The sequence below is a fragment of the Chenopodium quinoa genome, unplaced genomic scaffold (assembly GCF_001683475.1).
Source record: "Chenopodium quinoa cultivar QQ74 unplaced genomic scaffold, ASM168347v1, whole genome shotgun sequence".
NCBI classification, from domain to species: Eukaryota; Viridiplantae; Streptophyta; class Magnoliopsida; order Caryophyllales; family Amaranthaceae; genus Chenopodium; species Chenopodium quinoa.
Window position 1 is genome coordinate 700,622 of NW_018742810.1, and position 20,032 is coordinate 720,653.

Consider the following 20,032-nt stretch of genomic DNA (forward strand, 5'->3'; position numbering starts at 1 on the left):
CTGTGAATTGATTGTGCAATGGTTTTACTGTAATAAGGAGTATCATTATAAAGTATCATATATGAAAGGTGTGCACTTCTTATAAAATCGATATTCGATATCAACCAATTGTATCATTACAGCTTTAGTGCTACAGTATCTTTTTCTTATTCACAACACTTTTAGTTTTTCTGCTTAAATTTGAATGACAAAACTCAATTTTTACAAGCTTGGTATCGTCGTGTTGATGAATAAAAGAATAGTTTCTAATCTTTCCATAAAAAAAAAAATAATGAATAAATAAAATAAAATTGCAGTGAACAATGTAGGCGTCTGTGAGGTAAAAGAATGCCTATAAAAAAAATTGCAGTGAACAATGTAGGCGTCTGTGAGGTCAAAGAGTGCCTGCCGGCACTATACAAACCACTTCAACCATCAGTGTGGCATGTCTTATAAAGGTTTTGGTTGGCATGGACCCAGATAGAAGCATATAGTGTGTACTCAGATCATTCACCATTCAAGTGCCTACGATATAAGGCATATTTCATAAGCTCATAGGATGAAACTACAATCCCAACTGAAGGACCAGCACGGGCAACCCGAGGACTAATTCCTGTGAATAGCCCTTTCCAGCCTCCATCCCTGCAATTGCAATTAACAAATTTAATTAGCATAGTTTGAGCATGCCAATTCTTGTTTAATCATGAAAGAAAAAGCAACTTAGTGAGAATCGGAAGCAAAATAAAGTAAATTTGGTACTACTATAGTTTTTATATATTGATGTATTCATGAGCATAGACAGCAGCCAGAATAGAATGCATATTTTCAGAATATTAGCTCTAGCAGCTACACTACTGGGGATACAAAAATTCCAGAAGCGCACACTTCAAGTTGGTCCCTTCCAAGAAAAAAGAAAAAAATCTTTTGAGAAATTTCCTTGGATGACAATATCAATTAAATGCCTCTAACCTCAATTTGCTATTTAATGTATACACGTCAGTCAGCCAACATTTCAGTTGCAATGACAAGGATATAAGAAACTCTTTCAACTTACAACTTTCAAGTTACAAAAAAAAGGCTCCACAGACCCTGCCCATAGCGGAAACTAAACAAGAAGAATCGTTATCATGGTAATAGAAATGGCATCAACAAGATGACCGGACAACCAACCCCTGTATATCGGTCTAATTCATGTCAATTCAGACCATAATACTATGCCTTAGCTCTGTGCTAAGTGCTGATGCTGCTTGCACATATTAGGGTGCAAAACTGATCTAAAAGCAGTCAACGTCTCAGGAGACTACGGAGACTACACCAACAACATAGTTGCCACTCTAGGCAGTTCGAAAATTACGTACAACTCTAGTTTCAAAACCCAAATATATAGACATCTTAAAAGCACAGGTTAAAGCCTACCTCCATATCTCCATCAATGTATGCCTTGTTGTCATCCTCCTCTGTCTAGCTGGATCTTTCTGTTAAGGCCAAAATGAACACTCGTTAGAGCTAAAAACATATACCATTAGTACATTGATATTTGGACTAATTTTTGCTACCGCCATCTCATATACCCATGTTTTCCAAACCCATTCAAGACAGTTCCATCTTTTTTTTGCCAATTTATCTGCTCAGTATCCCCTACTACATACTCCTTTTTTTATTAGTTGCTCCATTTTGATTTTTTGTACTATATAAGGTAAAAACATATTTTCAAATGTTAGCTTTTTGCCATTTTATAATTTATACTTACAGTTAAAACATTTAATGGTCGAAATTGTACATGGGCAAATGGCAAGTCAAAGACGATTTGTTAGCACAATCGAGGTAGAAAGTGATCATAAATCACTTGATAGAAATTAAATGTAAATCACCTCTATTTGCCTCCGAGTTCTTGCAACATCTAGAGGGCATGTGGCAGCTGCAGCAAGGGCACCTGCAATGAATCCGCCAGCAAAATTTGCACCTAAAACACTCGTCGCATTCATTTCATCACCAGTCAAACTGAGAATTCTTCTTCTGATCTGCACAACCTCAACATTAATTTGAATATGCAACTGTTAATTAATTAAATGAATAAATCTAATTCAAGAGTAAAACTCACAGGTTCAAGTGTTCCCCAGCAAATGGCAGAGAAAGGAACATCACGAGCAAGTTGAGCTCCAAGACCCGTCCACAAAACACGATAATTTTGTACTGTAACAAAATACAGATTTCATGAGTGATTTAGGAAGAATTTTCTAACAAAATGAGAAAGACATCAACAAAATTCTCTAATTGCCCCTTTGGATCTCAGACAAATTGTAGCACAATACCAAGAATTTATGGTATACATCAAACAAATATGCTGATACATAACTATTTTTCTGGTCATGAGATTCATTTCCACTCCAATAAATTACCAATATATATCAGTACACAACACTTGCACAACAAGGGTTTCAACTCATTTTCTACGCTGTAAAGATTTTTTTTTTCTTTTTTGAGGGTGACATCTACTAAAAGGTAAACATAGTATGAGTCTATTCTTCTGACAATCTAAATCAACTATTAAATTCAATAAAAATGCTCCCTGGACACTTGTCCACAAAGCTGTAAAAGAGAATACATAAAACAGCCCATTAATAACGAGAAAACATACAGTTTTGCAAATGATTCGCACTTCTGGCAGGGGATACGGCCCCAGTCAGAGTTTTCCAAACTCCTGGAGGATTGACACCAGCTCGAGGATCCGTAAATGCCTACAGTTTTGAGAGAGAGAATAAGGTACAACATAACTGGATTAATAAATATAATACTACAAAAGTTTGAGACAGTTTGGCTCCTAATGGAATCATGCATTATTCTAGGACTATATTTTGGTTCACAGAAAACATGATTACAATCTGGCTAAAAACGCCTATGTTTGGCTAATGGTATAGTACCTTGGGTGCTAAGAAAATGTCAAGTATGGGGGAGGCCAAGGTGCTGCAGCTGCTCAAGGCCATGCCTAGGCCATTGGGGAGCTGATGCTGCCGTCACTATCCAGCCAAGGCACACGTGGCCTAGGTGCTACTGCTGCTTCCCTAGCCAAGGCACGTTTAGGCATGGGGGCTGGGTGCTGCTGCCCAAGTGAATGCACACCCATGTCCTAGGCATGAGGCATGGGCACAGGCATGTGCACAAGGAAAAGGCATAAAAAAAACCTCATCCTTAGAAAACACCTATGAGAGTAGCATCTTGGCTTGCCTTAGGGCCAAAGCAATGCTAGGCCTAGGAAAGGCAAGGCAATGCAAGGCCAAGCCAAGACAACAAGGCCAACTCAAGGCAACAAGGCCAAGGTCCAGGCATCATAAGACATGATAACGAAGGGTGGGCAAAGGCATGAATGAGATGGTTAATGGCACCATGTAGGCCTCCTAGGGCCCTTTGAAGGCATAATCTTATCATGTCCAAAAAATTTCTCCGCAAGCCAAATTTGAAGGCTATAATACACAAAATCGGACCACTTTCAAAGATTTCGTTACCCGGTGTAGAAAACTAAAAAGGTGGCAAAGGATACATCCTAGGTTCATATAATGTAGTTTTGAACCATATACGGTCACTAATCAGCCACATAGAGGCACATGGTGGTCTTGAGTAGAAGGGAGACGTGTGCGTAGACGACTACATCGACACTTTAAAGACAAAGTCAATGGCACCAACCTAGAAAATGGCCTTTGTGGTGTTGTGGAGTTCATAAAAAGCACCCCAAACGTTTATCCTTTTCGAGTTAGGAAATGTTGAAAATTACCCAAAACTGAAGACTATAAATCTATAATCCACACTTTAGGATCAATTTCAGAAAATTTTCCCAAAATTAAAGTGATCGTGTGGGGTGTCACCAGGGTCATATAAGTTGGTTTGGAACCATAAGAGGTTTACCAATAAGTCTATAAAGTCCCAAAAATGACATTGAATTATGTTCATTAGTAGTCAAGAGCTGCAAGAGATGGTTCGTAACACCAACTTCCTATACCAAGGTCCTAAGTATCGAGAATCCTCCATTAGGTCATCAATTATATCCAAATTCATTACTTACTATACATACCATTATAATTTTTATGCATGCATGTATTACATAGGTTTTGGAATCAGGGGTAATGTTTTGGTTTGCCTCAGGGCCAAAGTAAGGCAATGCAAGACAACACAAACCAAGGCAACGCAAGGCCAAGCCAAGGTAACAAAGCCAACTCAAGGCAACAAAGCCAAGGCAAGACATCTTAAAATATGATACTAAAGGGTGGGCCAAGGAATGAATGAAATGCATTTTGGGCACCAAATAGGCCTCTTGGGGCACTTTGGAAACCCCTCAAAACACCTCAAAGCATAATCTTGCCAAGTTTAAAAAATTCTCCGAACTTCAAATTTGTAGGCTATAATACACAGAATTAGACCATTTTCGGATATTTTGGGACTGTGTTAAAAACTCAAAGGATGGTAGGAGATGCATCCTAAGGTCATATATTATTGTTTGGAACCATAAACAACCACTAGTTTGTTGCATAAAAGCTCGTGGAGGCCATGAGTGAATGAAAAAGGAGTATGCATGAACGGCTAATTTGATAGTTTAAAAACACAGTGGACAGTTCCAACTCCCCAAACGGCCTCTCAGGATGTTGTTGGGTCCATGAGAAGCACCCCGGCCTCTTTCCTTTCCGAGTATAAAAAAGTAAAAAATTATTCAAAATTAAAAGCTATAATCCAAGCTTTCGAATCAATTTATGGAAATTTCCCCAATATTATATTGAATGTGTTAGGTACCCCAAAGGGTCAAATAAGTTGGTTTGAAACCATAAAAAGCCTACCAATTGGTCTATATTCTCTATAAGTCCCAATAATGAGTTTGGTTCAACTTTGTGGCTATTTTGAAATTATGTTATATTGGTAGTCAAAAGCTGGCCATGATGATTCCAATCACCAATTTGGCATCCCAAGATCCTATTAAGGTATCGAGAATCTTTTATTGGGTTTTATGTTGTTAATACGTGCATGTATTACATAGGTTGTTTACATCATACTATACTATTCCGTACTATACTATCGTATATAGGTGTTGTGTTTGTTACTCTAACACCAATCTATGTTAGACTTTGGTTAGTTGTTTACAATTGTACACAATGAAGTCAATCAAGCCTTTTTTTGATAAAAAAAGTATCCATAACAATGGAACATGATCTCATGGTTGGAAACAATAATCATTATTGATGATAAATCAACATATTTGCAATTGTACATCTACAATAAGAGGCTTCCAAAGCCACTAAGGCATTCCATAAAGACACGAAAGATGCATGTTTTTTTAACTCTAGCATTCATACTGCAACAACTTTCCAAACTCCAATTAGTGAAAGGTATCAGAAGATACCAAGGACAAAAATGATACCTGCATACGTGTCCGGGCCAGTTCTATGGGGTAACAAGTAATACATGCCAACGTGCGAGCAGCAGATCCAGCTACTAAAGGAGAATATGGACTCAAACTGGAAGCATACTGCTCAGTAAGCTCCTCTAGAAAATTCCTCAGCATGTCATAACAAGGTAAGTAGATTCCCACCTACAATTAGAGAAAAAAAAAAAAAATCAATAATAATTTCTTTCAGATGGAAATACACCCAAGCCTTGCAAACAGGAAATACTTACAGTGGGAATGGCCAGTGCTAAGCTAGCATTTGTACCTCTCCACAATCTAGAGAATCCTTCCTGCACAATCATCCCTGTAAGAGCTCAATAATTATTAACAAGATTCAACAGCCAAGTAAGGAAAGGTAAGAACTGGGGGAGGGGGGGGGACATACTATTTAATTTCCTAACATATCCACTAAGAAGCCCAACAAATAGTTATTGCATTACTTAACTATAGTCAGCAGATCACGAATAAAATCTGACGAATTGACTTGTAAATCCCACTAAAAAAAACAAAAATGCTATAATTTATATGTAATTCACACTCAATCAAGGTACGCTGCAACCATTAAGACTTAAAAGGCAGCATGTTGGTAACAAAATACTTGTTGCACTAAGAGGGGGAAAAACCTAAGACAGAGAAAAAAAAAAAAAAAATATATATATATATATATATATATATATATATATATATATATATAATTGCATCTATTTTGGTAAATACCTCACCCCTACCAATCACAAGCACCTTCACCTAAGACAAATAAAAATTAAACCTTTAATGAAAATGCTTAGTGTATACATGTTCTAACAACAGGGGGGAAAATGTTTGACATTTTGTTAACCAACACATGAGCATGTCATCCAAAAACAACTGTTTGCTGACCTGGCGTGTGACTTTGAAGAAAACATCATAAGTTCCTTTATATCGAGAACATTCACGAGAGCATGTTGATCCATCAGCACGAGTTATATCATTGTGTGGCTGTGTAGATCTGGGGTTTTGAAGCATCTGGGACAACAGTTAAAAAAACCTGGATAAGTTAGAAGATCAGCTCCAAAGGCGACCAAAAGACACAAATATGCAAGACCGCTAAATAAGAGGTCTATCATCCCCAATAAGAGGGCTAGCAACAGGCTTTGGACAGGATAGGACCAGCCAAAATAAATTTACATCAATCCTTGTCTCTAAATTTAAATCAATCCTAGTCTTTAAGTATGCCATTAATTAGAGCATACTGACTTTGTCAAAATGCTAAATGAACCGACTATGCTATAAAGTATCCATAACACTTACATACATACCTCCTATGTCGATGAATAAGTCTCTAGCATCAGAATACATATATATGAAAATATAACTGCTCTTAGTATTGACTGGAGAAAATGAAATCTTACTTCTCTAGTATAAATTATAGAGATCTGTGCTTTAAGCTTAATGCCTACCTCAAAAATGTATAATCTCAATAAGTGAAACATAGAACAGCATCTGGGTCACCAAATATCTTATACATGAAATGGAAGTTTGGCTATTCAAAGATATACAAAATTCAATCATAATAAAAATTATACAAGCTTGAGGGGAGGAAATTTAGCTCTATCGATAAGTTCCTAGCTACTAGTCATTTTTGCTCATAGTGTGGCAAGTGTATTGTAGGGTTGTATTTAATAGTGCCAATTCATAACAAAATTTGCCACGTTATTTCTAATTACGGAAGAAAAAAAATACCGTATTTGTTTCAGTGTAACATGCTGGATCACATTGATTTTGATAAGGGACGCCAGCAGCCTGTGCTTGTAACCTTGTCTGCACATATAGACATATAAAAGGCATTATAACATTGTTGTGAAGAACATCATAGTTGATTGTATCCACTGACATGCAAAAGATGACATTACTGAGAAGTTTGATAGCCGACGTTATTAATTCCTTACACGGATGTCAGAAATAAGAGAAGGGAATACTAAACAAAATTTCTCAGTCACTTAAATCCAATGTTAGGTTTCTCACTACCATAACACTGCAAGTTGGTACAAGCAATATGGATTATGTATATGACCTACATAACAAATTGCTTAAGGCCAAATTACAGGTTGCTATAGATTATAATAAAAAGAGAAGGAAAGCATAAAACACTAAACAGAGATTAAATTATTAACGGGAAGAAAAAAAAGAAAACGAAGAAAAACAAGGTGGGAAAAACCTCCAATGCTCCAACTTACTCCATTCTCATTAAAAATTCATGAAAAAACTTGTGTGATTCTCTATATTCCTAATATATGACAGGTTTCGATTAGTACCTCATATAAGCTGTTTCTGCAACTCATTATCCAGGTTTCAACATTATAGGAGCATGGGTTATGAGTTTATGACTCATATGAGCTTAAAGGTATGATCACAATACGATACATTCCTATTAGACATAAAAAAAATTTAGGATAGAGATGAACCACAATTGAGACAAGTTGCATACAAGCATCAATGTGCACACAACTTAAAAACAGCATGAGCCATACACATTCTAGAATTCTTATCAAAATCATTCAACCCATACAATATTCCAGCCTTCTCTGGTATAATAGAAAGGAACCACCTTGAACGAGTGAAAGGTGAACCTTCATAAATCAAGTCTCCAGGACACAGGAGAGGCAAATCCATATATAATCAATAGAAATGCAACTAGCTTGCAATTACTAGAAGAATTTGATCATTTTTCCAACCAAGAGAGCAGCCAGTGGCCCAGTGCCATACTAGCTGCATGAACCAGACCTAATGATATCATTGAGTCAACAAATGATATCATCTTGTACCAGTACATCAATTAAAGCCGTTAGTCCTTGCTGTATATACAGGAATTGTCACTACATAGTCTAACATTCAGGATACTATGTATGAATGGAGGAGAAGACCTCGTGTCGATGCATTAACTTCGGCACTAGACTTAAGTAATTCCATTGAGATTTTCAACTTGCAAAACACACATATACACCTCAAAAGTCCTAGCATAGAAACCTACCAGATAAAAAGATGAGGAAACAGTCAACTACATGAACTGTCAAGTTTATCAATGAGAATAATCTTCATTTGCTAATTACACCTCTACCGACGATAAACTAAACAACTTCGATTCTAGCTGAAATAGTTATAATGTTTAATGTATAACTGAGTTTGAGCAAATGCCTGCATCATCCAACAAACAAACTCGGAAGTAAAACTTTCGTTTGTACAATAAACTACTTGATACGAATGTAGAATCAACGAATTCCAAATATATAGGAAAATTCAGCACATCGGTGCTCAAATTACAAAATAATCTAACCTAATCAGGAAAATAATTATGAAAATCGAAACATTAGCTCAATTAATAAAATTGAGGCTATTCAAAATAAAAAATAAAAAAATAAGAAAATTGTATTACAATACACAAATTTAAAATGCAACAGAAACAGTAAGAGGAATAGAGGAAAACCTTGGCAACGTCAAGAGGATTAACGATGAGAGCGGAGATGACGGCGGCGGAAGCGGCGGAAATCGCACGCTCACCAAAACCTATATTGAAATCAGCTAGGGTTTTGATTCTGGAATCTTCATCATTTCCTAATCCTAACATCGATTGATCAACATTTTCATCAAATTCAACTCTATTCGTCGCCGCAACAGCACCTAATCGTGTTGGTAAAGTGTTCCTCGCACCTCCCATCGAAAATTTCGAAGAAATTCTGAAATAATTTCGTGTTTTGAAATGTTGATTGAAATCAGTAATCTGGAAATTTGGAGTTTGAGTAGAAATTTTCTGGAAATGGGAAAGAGGAAGAAGATGAGAGAGAATTGTAGGAAAGAGAATGGTGGCGTGGAAGGAAGGGCGCCAAAGAATAAAAGTGGGAATTTGATTCAGCGTCTGCGTGAGAGAGAAGAATCGAAGAGGTTGATATATTGACGTGTTCGCATGGTCATTGCATGCGTAGGCGGTTAAGGAGGATTGTGTGTGGTGTTGTGTTGCCACCCAAAATTGTCTAGAACCATCGTCAGTACTCACTAGGCACAATATTACGTCACTCATTTTTAAATTGGATGGGTCATGGACTCATGGGTGATATCATGGGTCCATATTTTATAGTTAAGGTCCAACCTCGTCACATAAAAGGCTAATAGTACTTCACTCCTTCTACCCATTCTTTGATGCTTGCGAGGATTAAACCCGTCCTCAAGAGAGGTAGAAAGTGGTCGTCAGGGGGCAGATGTAAGATTATTAAGTTTGTGGGGCGTTTGTAATTGTCGGTCTGATACGTGTATATAATTATTTTATATTTACTTTTTCATTTCGTACATAAAAAAGAAATAAAAAATTGAAAATTGATAGGACACATGTCACCCAATACACTTATGGATCTTATATGAATATAGGAGTAGCTTAGTGGTGGCCATCAATTGATTTGGGTTGCGTTGGCCTAGGCTATGATTGATGTGGACTAGGCTAGGATATAGTGATCCAATATCAGGCCATGATGATTCAAAATTTGGGTTAGGTTAAACTTTAGCATGTGCTGGCAAAGTCATGAGTCAATTGGATTTCGTTTTGGGTTAGTTTGGTCGATTTACGGGTTAAAATCTTTTTTCTAAATGTTTATTTGGAAGACGTTTTTAAGAGATTCATAGGCTTACATTTAAACTCGCAACACCCATCTTGGAAGGCAATATGTGTTGGGCTAGTGTTAGCCATTGGGCTGTGACCATGTAAGATCAAGATGGTCAGTTGCTCGTGTCCATCGACCTAGTGGTCATCGTTAAGGATATGTTTAGTGTACCTTATTGGTTATTTTAGATTAGATCAGGCCGAGAAATAAAAGAAGTTTAGATTGGAAAAAATAAGTTAAGATTTAATTTATCGTTTTATGTACCATTTGTTTACACGTGAGTAATCATTATTTCCGATTTAACCTTTCACATACAAATTAATTAGAATAGTAAACTAATTACAATAATAGATAGATAGTTACTATTGAGTTGAGCTTAATTAAAACCTCAAATTAATCTCACTCACCCAAATTGAAAACCCATGTTCAAAAATTGACCAACTTGAGGGGGTCCCTTTAGTAATGATCCAATAGGGTGAAAGATCTAAATTCTTAACAAGATGCAACAGTGAGAAGTTACTATCATTAACTATTGATGATGGTACTAATTCATAAAGATAGCATTAGTCACCGAAAAAAGAGACAACACAAAGTAGTTAATTACCTCTGACAAAGTCATCCCCAAGTTGAATGTTCACAAATGCAAATGGTACGCAGTATTTTGATAATTCTCCGACAAAGAAATTTACAATGGTGTAGGCCCACGGGCCCACCATTAGCGTGGGCCTACACCATTAGCTGTCAAAGAACAGCCTCAAAAATCAAGCCCAAGATTATGCTCGCAGCTTTTGGGCCCATTACCCGCCACCATTTTTTTTTTCCTTTTTATTTTAAAATTAAATGTTTTTGAATTAAACTCCAAAATAAAGTGATTGGTCCCAGGAGCGTGCTTATGTGATTCTGTGAATATGCAGCAGCAACTTATGGATTATTCCAGAACCCAAACGCAGCGTACTTTACTACTGTTTTAAGAATTTTACTGTTCATCATAATAATAATAATTAAGTGCTGTTAATTTTTTTTGTTTGTAATTAACAATTAGGGAGAGACAAATATTGGAGAAGGAAGAAGAAGATTTGGGAGGACAGCCGACAAAAAAAGATTGCAATGCCTAATCACAAGTTTGTTATCAAGGACCAGAATTCTCCTCCGTGCACTTTTTTTGGTTAAAATTTGCTGACTAGGATATACAATCCTACTCTTACCCAACCCCCATGTCATTCTAATTTTTAATGTACAGATGTACTCTCTTCTATTTTTTTATTTTTTTTCTTTCCACTTGTCTTACGAAGTATTTATAGATTTTTCAGTGTTATTGATACTCGACTGGTTTAACTTAACGTGTTTACATATATATATTGGCACTAAGCTAATACATGTGTGTGAATTTTGATCAATGAGGATAGAGCTCTTCCATGATCAAAGTCATTACCTTGTTAGATGCAAATTGTTGTATATTTGCATACAATAATATGAACCTTTGCACCACCATCAATCTTATGGATTGGCAAAGCATGCAACTATGCAAGGGTAATAGTCATGTACATGCGATGTAAAGACCTCTCTTCTATCTTGTAAAACATTGGTACGTAATTTTAACTAAACACTTATAACATACAACACTAGCAACAAATCTCAAGAACGGCTACATGATTAGCCATTCAATGACAAATACTAAAGTCGAAATTACACCTGGTGGTCCTAAAAGTGCATAATTGCTCTTGTAAACAATTTGGATCTCATGACAGCCAACGTGTTGCGAAGAACACATTTTGTGCATTTCACAATTCACAGGACAAAGAACCAAGAGAACATGTGCTCAAACTTTTAATTAAATTAAGGACAATGAGTTATCCCAATCAAAGAATCCTAACCACTTGAAAAGGATTGGATTTACAAGGAGAAGATTTAACGAACATAGCAAAGTACCTGACTAGTTGCTACCCGATACGGATTATGCAATTAAATTTCATTAAATTAGATTGGTTTGTATACAAAAACCATATAATATTGCATGCATACATAATAATTGCAAATACATAAAACCAAAAAAGAGATACAATTTGTTAAAAGAGACAAGAGTTAGAGAGGACCTTCCCCAAGATTATAAGGTGGAGCCTGCTATGATTATTCATTAATCTTTGTAGGGTTTATAGGAGAAATTTTAAGGCCAAATAATTCTGAACAAAATTTATAAAAGCTCTTATTATGTAGATAAAGTGCATTACAACTTGCTAGTGGAGATCTAATTTGCCACCCCATTCTCAACAGTAACTAGACATTGTTGCTTCCCCTTTTTGTGTGTTAGTATGTATTTGACCAAAAGGTTTATTTTTATAAATGTTATTCTTGTTTTTTGTTCGAGTTTATTTAGCTAATCTTGCATAAAATCAGCATACAATAAAACTGATCCATAGATAATATTTAGGAAATGTTTATAAGTTGGTATTTTTGATTTTTTTTTTTTTTTTTTTTTTATAGGTTTAGAGGTGTATGTGAATATGTGATTTTGACTAATACGAAGTATTATTAATTTTGTACATATATAATATTATTCAATATGAAGTACTATACCAATATTTTTTAAATAACTTTGTTTGACATAGTTGGCTAGGGATTAAAGTATCTAGTTAGTGATTTTCAAATGAATTGATGTGGTTGGGGGTGGGATTACCTTCTCTTCAACTTTCAAGTACCATGGATCGATCAAGTGCATTGTTGTTGGATAGCAGGGTCCTTGAATCAAACTCATTTCATTACCTACTAGGCAATAAAAAAAATATCACAAAGTTATTGAATATTGTTCAGTCTACTGGTTGATGCTTGATAGTTGGTTACGATGACCTTACAATCATGACATCAACATCTAACTGGACATTTTACAAGGTGACATCTCTCCAAAGATGATTAGATTTAATCAATTAAGTTGAGAGTAACTTTAATAGTAACGTCTATACCTAAATTCCTGTAATGTCAAAATAAATCAACACATTACTCGCTCACATTAGTCCAAACACCCATAATTTAAGTTAATATAACTATAAATATATACCGGAGTAATAGTATATTTTTCATTTAATTACTCATGTATAGAATATATATAAGTAGCGAGTGATAGTATATTTTTCATTTAATTTACTCATGTATGGAATATATATAAGTAGCAGGTTAATAATATACTTGTACAGTGTAGCTAGTAACTACACATAAAAACATCAATCAACTCGTAAAAATTTAGCAAATCTCTAGTAACTTTAAGTAATTATGACCTAATTTGAATGTTAGATTCTTCGAAACAAGGATTTGCGTGATTAAAAAGCTATTGTAGCTTGAGTAGCAAGGTGATGGGTTATAACAGTTTAATTCAGTAAGATATGAAAAAAAGCAGCCATCATGTCTAGGATTTTCTGGAAAAAGAATACCCTACATACTCTAGGCTATAAAACATTTACCACAAAACAGTAACAAAAATTGTACTGTATTAAGAAAACCTGTTTCTGAAATTCTGAGTATCTGAATTTACCTCACATCACCAATTCCAAGGTAAAATTTTCCTGATTGTTGCTTAGTTTTCAATAGCTGTTATTTATAGGTTTCCACAGAAAGTAGGGTACAGTACAGTATAACCAGACAAGTACAGTAGATATATGCAGCAGTTTGAGAAGGTAAAAAAATTAATTTTTTACTGTGTTACAGTGCTGTAAAAAATGGTCAAAGACAGTGGCTGAAAACAGTTAATATGCCTTCCTTGTTACAAGTAGTTGAGTGGTGAGGTGAGCTCTACTACCAAAGTTTGCACCCGAAGAAAAAAACCAAAACCACAGAAAAAGGAAGGGCATGCAAGTTGCAACACATTGGCCAATATCACCTTTGTTCACAGGTTTACACTAACACCACTGTTTCCAACTCTTTTTCCAATTTTCAAACATCATCATCAGTGGATTAACATTTTAAGCATTTTATTTATTTTTAAGGAATATTCAAAATACAAAATAAAAATTCATCTACTTATTTATTGTTGCTTGGCTGCCAAGGAGTATTTATTTCTAGAAAGTTGAGGGAGGGAAGATGATTTAGGTTATAATGGGGTACTTGTCAAACATATATATTATATTCCATTCTTTAAAATTTGAGTAAATCTTTGAACAATATTTAGAAGTAAAAATACTCGTATTATGTACATTGTTGGCAATTTTATTTAATGATATGAATCTAAGGTTTAGTCGGTATTCTTAGATTAGTTCGTCAACTTAATGTAAAATGGGAATTAAGGACCATATGACTTATGAGAGATATTATAGTAAAAATGCTTCTTAAAAAAAAAAAAAAAAAAAAAAAAAAAAAAAAAAAAAAAAAAAAAAACATATTACCTACAAAAAATGGAGAGGTAAATGGGTAATACTTAAATAGTTTAGTCTTTAAACTTCGGTTAAAAAAATTTAAATGTGCATATGGCTTTATTCCAAATTTCCAAGTGGCAACAACAGTTAGAACCAAATGTTGTTCTAATCAAAACCATATATATAACTTAATTTTGTATTTCGTATTTCACTTTATTTAAAGATACAACATATAATTAACTCTTTTTTTCTTATCTTTGAATCAATTTGCAATTTTTTTTTTTTTTTTTTTTTTTTTTTGCACATTCAACTATTACATGATTTAATTTTTTCACTTGGTTTATTTATAACAAATAACTTATGTTTTTAGATGGAATAGGAAGGGGTGATTACAATAAATAACTTACGTATTAGTGGTGAATGTTAAAACGTGTCAAACTGTCAACTACAAATGAAATATACTTCTATCAAAACAAACACCAAATAATTTCTTCCAAATTACAAACTCAAATCCAATAATATTCACCAATTGATTAAGCATAATTAGCATATAATAGATTTAATTAATTATTAGTACTAGCTTAATTTTATGCACACTTGGAAAAGCTAAGAAGATAGTAGGTGATCATTAATAACAAAAACCTCTTCTATATACTACTAGCCTAATACTAATAGTACTACAATTAATAATAATAACAAATATAATTTAGATAATTAGCTACCATTCTTTCTTAATTACCCACTAATATTAGCTTAGGGAAAAACTTTGAACAAAATCCCTTAAAATTACTTATATTAATTAATTTAATTATTAATTAATATAAGAAAATCCGACCCCAAAAATCGTTGACCGAATCAACGAGCAGCTTCCACACTCACAATAGATAATCATCAACTTCACATTTGGTTGTGGTTGAGAAGAGGAAATCTGGACCGTCGAAATCAAAATCGCCGGAAAAATCCTCGAGATCACCATGATCAAACGACGTATAATCAGGAACAACATTATTATAATCATCAAGTATGGTTTTAGACGCGTCATCATAACTAAACAATCCATTCAAAAACCATGATATATCCAACTCCATCTCACAACTTTCATTTACCGGTAAACTCATCACCTGATCTTCCGGTTTCCGGTCTCCAACAAAATCGCAACTACTACTGCTAGTTGTGGTGGTAGTACTACTACTTGCCGTGGCCCCACCTCCAATTTCTTTCATTTTTCTATTTTCTCTCTCCTCTACGTCATCTTGTCCTTGATGACACCGTAGAACAGAGGTCGGCGAACACAGCCTCTGACACACCTCATCCTCCTCCTCGAATTCATCGGAAAGTGACGTCACTCCGATTTCCGGCAACGGTGGTCGGTGAAAGTTGGTCTGAGCGAGGGGCCCGCGTAGTCGGAGAGCAGCTTTGTCGTAGATCACGGCAGCTTCTTCGGCTGTATCGAATGTTCCGAGCCAAAGCCTTGCACGTTTCACCGGATCTCGAATCTCCGCCGCGTATCTCCCCCAAGGACGTCGCCGGACTCCCCGATATTTCCGGGTATTCTCGTTTTGAACCCGCTTACCAGATTTCCTCTGTTTTCTGGGCTGGGGTTGGACTTGGGCCACCGGCTGGGCCGGAATTACAGGACGGGTTATTTGAAATCGGATCTCGGAAACATGCTTTACAACACGGGTACGACAAGTGGGACCGTCATCTTCGTCACCGGAAGAGTCAGTAGCATCGTCATCTCTTACTGAAATTTTGACGATTTTAGGTGAAGGAGATGGAGTAGATAAATGGAGATGCTTGGTAGTGACACTTCGGTGTTCAGAGTATATTACCGATCTCATTATTTTAGGAAGTTTTATAGATTTGTTCACATGAATTAAAAGAAAAAAAAAAAAGAAATGGAAGATGAAAAGGAGTTAATTGAGTAATTAGCAGAGTAGAGGAAACGATAAACCCTGAAAAATGGGGGTTTTAGTTTAAAAGAGGGGAGATTTGATTTTGTGATAAAAAGAGGGGAGAGTGAAGTGAGTAGAAGAAGTAAATTAGGTGGAGAGGAGGAGAAAAATGGGGGAAGTGAGCATTTATAGGAATTAAGAAGTCAGCATTTTTGTAAATTAGCTACACGTGACATATGTTTCAAGGAGTATGTTTCAAAAATTAAAATAAAATAAAATTGGGTGTCAAGTTTTATGTTTTAAAGTTTTTTTTTTTTATTTTTTTATTTTTTTTTAACATAAAATTTGAGTCCAAGTATTTTATTCAATCTTTAGAATTTTATGTTTGCACAACTCTAGTTTTGTGTTTTTGACTACGGTTTATCTTTTATGAATAATACACCGTACGAATTGTTTTGACAAAATATAGTTATATTAGATCTTGTTGGATTTGAATCAATATAAACTTTGCATAATTTGTACAAAGATAATTAAAGAAAATATATTAATGATATAAGATTGTAATTGTATCAAGCATTACCATATAAAAAAGAATAATTGAAATCTTTTTTATATAACTATCTTTTTTTTGGTTTTTTGGTAATCAATTACATTAGATAATTATAGTTACTCCTAATCAGTTACTCTTATCAATTAATCATCAATATTCAATCAATATATATATAGGGTCGGGATCCGGTGAGAACCACCCTCTATGTGAGAACCCATCCCTTATTTGAGGACAAATCTCAGCCATTAGATTATATAAAATCCAACAACTGAGATTGTATTATATTTTCACGGGTCCTCCTTTCTCCTTTCTCTCTCCTCCTCTCCACTCTCACGTTCTCTCTCCTCTCCATTCTCATCTCCTTTCTCTCATTTCTCTTTCCTCCACTCCATTTTCTTCTTACGCATCTCTCCTCTCCATTGTCTTTGAAGCTTCAGAAGTGGCTCGCCGCCGATATTCTCGAGTGTGGTCGTGGTAAGGTTTGGCTTGATCCTAATGAAGGCAATGAAATCTCCATGGCTAACTCTCGTACGTTCTTTGTCTCTTCTTTGATTTCAATTTTCTTCGGTTTTCTTTTTGTTTTAGTTATTTTCAATCGGTTGTCAGATTTTATTGTTTTTCTACTTTTTCTGATGATTATCTAAATTAGAACCCTATAAATTCTTAAGGTAGTTGATGTAGTGCTTTTTTATGTGAATTTTTCTAGAAAATAGTGATCGTTTGATGTATTATTAATCGAATCGTAGGAAGTATTATGAAAACATCGTAATTTTTTGTGAATTATATTTGTTGATTGATTTTATTAGTGTTTATTCTAAAAACTTGAATTTGCACAAATGAGCTTTACAAATGACGATATATTTGCAAATTTCGGTTTTAATTTTGGAAGTATTATTTAATTGATCAAGTTGAATGTTTAGTTGGTATTATGAACAAGTTATATGCTATTATATTTACCTTGATGATTTTGTGATCTTGTAATGATTTTGTGAAGTTCGTTGGTGTTGACATGGCTTCATTATGAGTAAGAATATACAACAATTAAAATGTAATATTACAACAATTTATCAATGAAAATATATATTTTTAAAATTATTGAATGAACTTGCTATTGAATGAACTTGCAGCAATTGATTCTATCATTGAATCAAATGAATCTTTGGTTGGATATTTTTCAAAGGTATGCTTTGCTATTGCATTAATAGCTGTTGGGAAGCTTCGTCTTCTGAGACCCCTCCAGTTTTTTTTAGAAGTTTGTATTGTTTCTTCCTTTGCTGGTTAGGTTGTAAAGCTTTTGGACTATAGATTGTCATATGACCACTTAGTGTATTACTTAATTTATTGGAAAATGAGATGTGATTCTAATCAGAAAGATTCTATAAAAAGTTGCATTTATTTGCTAATTTTTCTTTCCTTTCTCTTACGATTTTACCTCATTAATGACTTTAAAAGTATGTCTATATTGGTGTACAAGATATGATTGAAGTTGTATATGATGCGCTTAGCTAATTAAAATTTCATCAATTTTTTGATGAATTTATCCTTTTATGATTTTGGCTCGAGTCCATGAGTTTATCCTTTTATCTGATTAATTTATGATCATGGCTTGGGTCCACTAATTTTATATAGCATTGTGGTGGTAAAAGTGATGGTGGCATATTCCTGCAACCTATCGCTGGCTTCGCTCATAAACTATGCAGGAAAAACACTTAGAGGAATCATATAACTTGGCTTGTATTCTTACTCTTCCTCCTTACCAGAGGAAAGGCTATGGCAAATTTTGTATTGCATTTTGTAAGCCTCCATCCTTAACAATTTTTGCGCTCTACTGCGTTACTTCACTGCTTCTTATTCTAAGGATCCACTGAAGTAAGGGCTGTTATGGTCTTACACAATAGGGAATCTATGCTCGGCATTTTGCTAATATATGCATAGCCATTTCTCTCTTTGTTGCTAACATCAGCTATGGTTGCAACAACTTATGAGCTTTCTAAGAAAGAAGGTAAGGTGGGCACACCTGAAAGGCCACTCTCAGATTGGGGCTGTTAAGCTACAGGAGATACTAGACACCGACACGTGTTCTTCTGGATATCTTGAAGAAGTATAAGAGAAACATATCTATCAAGGTTTGTAGAATGATAACCTTCTTCTATCTCATTGGTTTGTAGACTTGAAACATCTTAGGATCCCTGTGTCTATTTTTTAGTGTTTTTGACTAAAACTTTTGTACTTCTGTTTCATGCTCGATTGTGATGAATATGTGGCTTATTGTTCTGCAGGAGTTTAGTGACATGACAACCATCAAAGCAGAGGATATTTTGTCTACTCTCTAAAGTCTGGAGCTGATCTAGTATCGCAAAGGGCAACATGTCATATGTGAACTTATTAGCTCAATTGGTAGAGCACTATGAAAATGCATAGGGGATGTAGGTTCAATTCCTACATAGGTTACCTCTATAAACAAAATTAATTAAAAAAAATAAAAAATCAAATTCGTACTAAACTATATGAGCAAAAAAATGGTTTGAAATGATTTATAACTATATAAACTTTGTTACAATTGAACTCTCATACAAACTTTTGTTTCCACATTACATAAATGAACCTACGTGGGATTCGAACCCACATCTTTTGTGCATTTGCACAATGCTCTAACCTCGAGCTAGTAGGCTAACGTATTTAAAACATTCAAACACACTCATAAATGACCATTAATTTGACAAAATGAGCAAGAATCATTTGCTCATTTGACAAAGGAGCATTGAATTTTTTTGCTCATTTGACAAATTAATGCTATGATGAAGCTAGATAGGCTCTGATGATCAAAATTGTTTAGTTTGTGCTAATGCAAATGAGACTCGATCTTAGGCAGTGAACACATGATATTTGCTTGTAACTTTGTGAGTAGTTTATGATATGCTGTGATACAAGGAGTCAGGATGCAAGAGGACAAAAGTAACTCATATCAACTTTTAAAGCAGAGAAAGTCCTAGTATCAGATGGATACATGTCCAAATTCTAATGGTAACACGCAAGAAAAAGTCATAGAATCAGACTAAAACACTTGCATATTCTAATTACAACACACCAGAGAAAGTCCTAGAAACAAATAGATATATTTCCAAACATGAAAATACACTCATCAGTAAAAAAAATACTTGGGTACTCGTCTACTTTATTTGTTCAATTGTCAAATGAGCAAATAATTGTTT

General features: G+C 34.7%; 2 protein-coding genes across 4 annotated transcripts; both read right to left on the bottom strand.

Annotated features, from left to right (window-relative positions):
* Positions 1-76: 76 nt before the first annotated feature.
* Positions 77-9,396, bottom strand: LOC110725184 (mitochondrial carrier protein MTM1-like). 3 transcript variants are annotated; one of them, XM_021904665.1, is made up of 11 exons: positions 8,871-8,955; positions 8,311-8,413; positions 7,130-7,207; positions 6,287-6,412; positions 5,638-5,697; positions 5,381-5,551; positions 2,618-2,717; positions 2,081-2,172; positions 1,851-2,000; positions 1,396-1,454; positions 77-621 (listed from the first exon to the last, which is right to left on the bottom strand). In XM_021904665.1, the coding sequence occupies exons 2-11, from the start codon at positions 8,323-8,325 to the stop codon at positions 486-488; spliced, it is 987 nt and encodes a 328-aa protein (XP_021760357.1). In that variant the 5' UTR covers positions 8,326-8,413; positions 8,871-8,955; the 3' UTR covers positions 77-485. The 3 variants fall into 3 exon arrangements, with proteins under 3 accessions (XP_021760357.1, XP_021760356.1, XP_021760358.1); XM_021904664.1 differs by lacking the exon at positions 8,311-8,413 and having other exon boundaries at positions 8,871-9,396; XM_021904666.1 differs by lacking the exons at positions 7,130-7,207; positions 8,311-8,413; positions 8,871-8,955 and having other exon boundaries at positions 5,638-5,711.
* A 5,480-nt stretch (positions 9,397-14,876) lies between these two features.
* Positions 14,877-16,831, bottom strand: LOC110725185 (ethylene-responsive transcription factor CRF1-like). Its single transcript, XM_021904667.1, has one exon. It carries the CDS (start codon positions 16,214-16,216, stop codon positions 15,251-15,253), a length of 966 nt encoding a protein of 321 aa, XP_021760359.1. The 5' UTR covers positions 16,217-16,831; the 3' UTR covers positions 14,877-15,250.
* Between the last annotated feature and the right edge of the window lie 3,201 nt (positions 16,832-20,032).